The sequence below is a fragment of the Oryzias melastigma genome, linkage group LG21 (assembly GCF_002922805.2).
Source record: "Oryzias melastigma strain HK-1 linkage group LG21, ASM292280v2, whole genome shotgun sequence".
NCBI classification, from domain to species: domain Eukaryota; kingdom Metazoa; phylum Chordata; class Actinopteri; order Beloniformes; family Adrianichthyidae; genus Oryzias; species Oryzias melastigma.
Genome location: NC_050532.1, coordinates 19,866,061 through 19,871,948, shown reverse-complemented (window position 1 = coordinate 19,871,948; position 5,888 = coordinate 19,866,061). Strand labels below are relative to the sequence as shown.

Below are 5,888 nucleotides of genomic sequence, written 5' to 3'. Positions count from 1 at the left end.
ACGGACTGTGACACATGAATTCTTTAGCAGATGTATTATTATTATTTTTTTTTCTTCCTCTGAAAGCTCTGAAATGCATTTATCCATCTCGCTCAATGCTCGGAATACTAAAGTGTTTAAAGAGAGAAATGGATTTGGCCTCATGGTCCCTCCGCTTGGGACTCCGTGTGAATTGCATTTCATTTAAAGATGCCTCAAAGTGAACACAGCAGAAAACAGGATATTAAATGTGGACTCCTTCATTTCACGTGGAGGAGGAGGACGTCTTTCTTTTCACAGCTGCTACAAAAGCTGCAGCTCCTCTCCTTCTGCAGGCTTCAGAGAAACCTTTCGACCTGCTCATAAATATTTGGTTTAGGTTTTCTGCAGTATGTGTGGCGTGCCTGCTCCTCTTTATGCTGGTGCTGTTGAGGGTGAAGTCATCTGAGCAACAGCTGGCGCTCCGTCTATTCCTCACACATTTTTTTTTTTTAATCTTAAGTCAACTTCAACTCTTCTCTTCATGAGTTCTAAGTTTGCATAAGCTCTTTATTCCCCTAATCTTCAAAAAGATTGTGACTTTATTTTTATTGAGCTGAACCAAAACTGTGCCAGAACAAAACTACCGACTCCTGTACAAAAACGACATTTTTTTTACTCTTTATACTTTACTTTAGTAAAATGTTTTTGATTTTACAACGCTGCATTCAAAAATCCAAAAGGACTTTTGAGTAAGCTGCTTTTATTAATGAAGTGACCTAAAATGCTCAGTTATGGTCCACACTAGTTAGTAAATGATCTGTTTATTTGTTTTTTTTCTACCCAAGAGGTTTTTTTGCTGTTTTTGGTTAAAGCTGGACTGCTTAACAATCGTTAAATCCGATTTAATTTAGGATTTCTTCAAGTTGAAGTTTTAGTTACCGTCATTAGTGAAGTGGATACAATCCAGAACTCACTGGAACATTTTTTTAATATTTTAAAATATTGCCTATAAAAGCCAAGAATTAGTGAGATATAGAATGAAAGGAGTGTGGATGGAAAACCCTCAAGGTCAAATTTTGTTTTTGTGTTTTTGTTAATTTTTTTAATCAATTTAATTTCATTTTTTTGCACTGTTAATAGCTGCTACACAAGATAAACAAACAAATAAAAAATAGTCCAATTAACTTAAAAATGCTGGTAGAAAATGTCCAGGTTTAGGGTTAGATCTGGACAGTACAGTGAGACCTAAAAGTTTAAAATGGTTGTAAATATTACTCAATTTTCCAGCTTTAAAAAACGGTGATTTGAGCGACGGGTTCGGCGTTCTAGCAGCAGCGTGACTTGAGTAGCGCTCAAGATTCAAATATCTAAATTTTGGCAAGTCGCCGTGTCACATCTACCAATCAGGAACTCAGTTTTAGGCATGTGACATTTTCAGTGACTCTGCAGCCATAAAGCGGAGCTCACTCGCTTGTTATGAGAGCCGCTGCGGGGTGTGGGGCCTCCTGAAGTTTGTGATATTTTTCTTATTTTCATTAAGACAATAATAGAAAAAAAGGTTGCCTATTTTTATTTATTTTTTATTTTTATTTTAACTGTGGGCCATCAAACTCAGCCACAGAAACACAGCAGAATATCATAGAAAACACAGTCTTGGCGGCGAGAGTGAACTAGCTCAGAATGATCACATGAACCCAGACATGCAGACGTCTAACCGATGTTTTTGTAGAACTCGAAATTGAATAAATCAGATTTCTCAACATCATCTCTATCTTCCATAGATTCTAAGAGAGATATCCACAGACACTGCTCCATGTAGCGATCATGCTAAAAGCATTAGCATTAGCTGGTAGCTACTCCCTCATGCAGCAGCGATGTCAAGCTCAGGCAGGCGGCGAGCAGCGAATTTGCGTTTGGTGTGTACGTAGCATTAGTTTGGAGCTCCAAATAAATTAGCCAAATGTAAATTCCAATACTAAGAAAATGCTTATTAAAAATCCACTCCAATAAAAATCACAGCTTTCATGGTGTTTTTGACTTTATTTCAGTATTTTCTGATGATTGAGAACATATTGAGTAAAAGATGCATAAATAATTTGAATTTAGCTAATTATTTGAACTTAATTCAGTTTAAAATTTAATTTCTGAGTAATTCTTGAGTAAAATGAATACCCGGAAGTCCCTCCCCCTGCCGTAGCCGACCACAAAAGAACATCTTTTGCACCTATAATCATTGGCTGGAAGACATTGCCTGCAGGCTTTCACATTTTTTCCTGTTTCTTCTCTCTTTTTTCAACCTTATTTACCATTTTTTTGAAAAAAATGGCATTTCACTGGCTTTTTCTCCTGAAGTAAACGGGTCTAGTTATGCAGATTTGAACATTTGTTAATATCTACTTGAAAGAAATAAAACGATTAACGTTCTCTGTCCCATTTGAAGCTCATCTTGCACACTAAACTGTTAGAGTTATGGTTAATTCCAATTTAAAAGCTTATAAGTTTTTAAAATATCGTTTTTGAAATGGTATCCTAAAGTTTAGGAAATTCCGCTGACACAAACAGCTAAAGTTGCAAAATTTACACTTCCAGCTAGAGATTTGATTGTGGCGCCATCTTGCATGTGACCAGAGAGCATTATTAGAGCGTTTTAGTTACACAAGTATTTGTTAAATTGGGGTTTGAGGAGCTTTGGGCTAGCGTTGGAGCGAATAAACAGAGAGCTCTCGATTAAGGGTGATGGCAAAGGGGCGGGGTTGCTCCATACCAACGGTTCCATCTGCAATTTAGAAAGCTGCTGTCACTCTGCAGAAACTATGTCCTACGTAACACGTTTGGCTAAAACGACATAATCATCATTAAAAAAAACAATAGGAACAATTTAAAAATAGTTCAAAATATGATTAGAGTGGAACTTTAAAATGTTTTTAAAAGCAATTAATTTGTTATTTTACCTTGATATTCTAGCTATGAAATTTCCTCTTGTGATACATGAATATTTGCCCAGGAGTATCTTTACTATGTCCATAGAATAAATAGCATTTTTTTAAAGAAAAGTTTTGCTTTAGTCTATATTTTTCAAGCGTGTTTGCAGTGTTTATAAGAGACTTCTTCCTGTTGTTTGGATTTTTCCAAAATGCTGCAAACTCACTTGTGACTCGAGGGCGTTTAGTCTCTGCTAAGAACCCCCCCTCCTCATTCTTCTACTTGCCACTGAAACAAGCTGATAACACATCTGGTTTCAGCTCTAACAAAGCCAAAGACTTGAGGGTGTCTAATGTGCATAATGACAGTCTTATCTTGAAAGCTTTTGTTTACCTGTTGGAGTTGCTCAATCGCTTGCACTTTCCAGTCTTTCCAGAGTGCAGTAGGACAAGACGAGGCGACTCCAGACTCCCTGAAGGAGACGGTCCTCTCCACCTTCGAGCCTCTGCACAAGTTCCACACGGGCTTTCTCAGGGAGGTGGAGCAGAGGCTGGCTCTGTGGTGAGGCTCGTTTCACTCCCCATCAGAACGCTCACTTAGCCCAGTTTTTAGGGTGCTTTTTTGCTATGATTCCTCCTGAGAGGCTGGGCCAGTCTCTTCAGATGACCTGAGGAGCTGCTGTCACCATGGCAACACCACAACTGGCTTTTCTTGCCTCCGGGTTTCTTCTGTCTGATTTTTTTTATGATGTGCTTTATCAAGCATGCACAGACTGTGTGTGCGTGTCACAAACTCGCACACAACTGGACATGCAGACGACATGAACTCATCCTAGTCTGCAGTTTGCTGCTGCAGACGGTTATTATTAATCTAGGCGAAGGTCCTGTCACAAAACTCCAAATTAAACCTGACATGCTGTTTCATTCATGAGTGAAGCTGCAGCTCCCATGATTCCTTGTCTTGTTTTGCATACTCAAATGTTGTTGTGAATGTGGATTTAGTGTTGGGATTGTGATTGGAAAGTATTCGGTCTTTGTTAAGTGTTATATAAAAAGCCAATTTTCTTGAAGCTACTGGCTAAGAGGTTTTATCAATAATAATCTGAATAAGTGCAGTAAAGGCAGCTCAATTTAATGCTCTGTGTCAGGAGTTTTATACTTAAGGGAGACACCTGCTGGTGGATGTTGGTATTTACCTCTAAAAAAGTTTAAAGAGAAGTTTGTTTACAGAAACATCAATTTGTTTACAGAAACATCAATTTTCTTAACCGTTTTATTCCTTATGGCCCCTAACCTTTATTAAGGCCATGGACCTGTTTAAATTAGACCATATTTCACAGACCGGTCCAAACGGGACAGAAGTTTCATTTTTAAGCTTCCAGTTTCTGATAATGTATTTTCAAAATAAAATGCAACTACAAGAAATTTAGTTTAAAAATATCAGTATTTTTTTTTTTAACAGATGATTAAGATTCAATTAAATAAAGTTGTTGATTTGTAGAAGTCGTGCCATGTAAACACTCAATCCGGTCAAAAAGATTGATCATATTTTGTCTTTACATAAATCCTCATTAATTTGCTGTTTTTTTTACTCAAAGGAACATTTTCTGGACTAAAGTTTTTGAACAGATGCTTACTTAATTCAGACTTGCTGTAGGAAAATTCTCAAATGTCTCTTTTATAAGTTTCCTCAAAGCAGCAACTTTATTTGTGTTTGTGAGTCAATTAATTTACAAACTATAGTATTTATATGCATTTATTTTGAAGAAAAGTGAAACAGGAAGTTGTTTACCTTTCAGTTTAAATGACCTCCATAAACACCCATGATGCACTCATAGTTTTAGATGTATAAAACAATAAACAAAAAACTCAACTAAAGTAATTTAAAGTAAAAATATCAATTTAAATACTCCTTTAATCTTGAATCTTTGTTTCAGGGAAGGACGTTCCAATGCCCACATTAAAGGAGACTACCAACGAATTGGAGATGTTATGTTGAAGAACCTGCAAGCCCTGAAGGTGAGACATATCACAATGTTAAATGTATATTTAGCTGGTAAACCTCATTGGGATGACAGATAAGAGGTTACATCATGCTTAAAGCAAATCAAAAACTAGATTAAAAAAATAACAATATCAATAATGACAATTTCAAAAGTACTTATTGTAAACCTGAAGGAAATATTCTGAATTTAAAAAAAGGTAAATTTGAAACTTAAATTTAACTTTGACTATAAAACTTATATTTTCAATTTTCATTGTTTTGTTTTTCTTTACTTTCAGTCTCAATAGATGCTGTTGATTCAGAATTTTAGTTTTTTGATCTGAGCTAATATTACATAGGCGTGGTACTTTGAGCCCAATAGCTTGACCATCAGTTGATGGAGATGTCAGAGACGGCGTCTTCTGTTGGCGCCGTCTGCGTCCGTCCTCCTCTAATGTGGAGTACAGTAGTGCTATTACTCTCCCAGAGTTTGGTACATTAGATATATACTTTTAAGTTTAAAACTGTTTTCAAAGTTTCAATTTAAATTGTAACTTTACCTTCCTCTATTTTATACACTTGAAGCTGATCATGATTTGATCCTTTTAAAAGTGTTTTTCTGCAGCAGATTAAAAAATGTTTTGATTTTTTTTTTAAAAAAGGAAGAAATGGTGCCAAAGCACATATGAGAACATTACATAAACATATTTGTCTTTTATATTTATTTAACCTTTTTTTTGTCCAGCAAATGTAATTATTTAAAAAAAAATTAATTAACTACTTTTATTAACAAAATGTCACAGGATTGGACATTTCTAGATCTTAGCAGTGGTGAAAAATCCTAAGAGTTCTTTTTAATATTATAAATAATAGGGGTGTTGGGAAAAATTGATTTGGCAATATATTGCGGTAATTTGCTTGGCGATACTTTTAAGGATTTAAAATGCTGAAAAGACAATATTTAATTAATTGTTAAAGTCATTCAGCGTCTTACTTTCATTTTCCACCTGAACCTCCAACCA

General features: G+C 35.6%; 1 protein-coding gene across 2 annotated transcripts in view; it reads left to right on the top strand.

Moving 5' to 3' along the window:
* Positions 1-5,888, top strand: part of LOC112155107 (FERM, ARHGEF and pleckstrin domain-containing protein 1) — a 64,462-nt gene that overhangs the window by 47,857 nt on the left and 10,717 nt on the right. For both annotated transcript variants that reach the window (XM_024286552.2, XM_024286551.2), the window contains exons 16-17: positions 3,311-3,444; positions 4,820-4,901. In XM_024286552.2, coding sequence (XP_024142320.1) covers positions 3,311-3,444; positions 4,820-4,901 — 216 coding nt within the window. The remainder of the gene's footprint in view (positions 1-3,310; positions 3,445-4,819; positions 4,902-5,888) is intronic.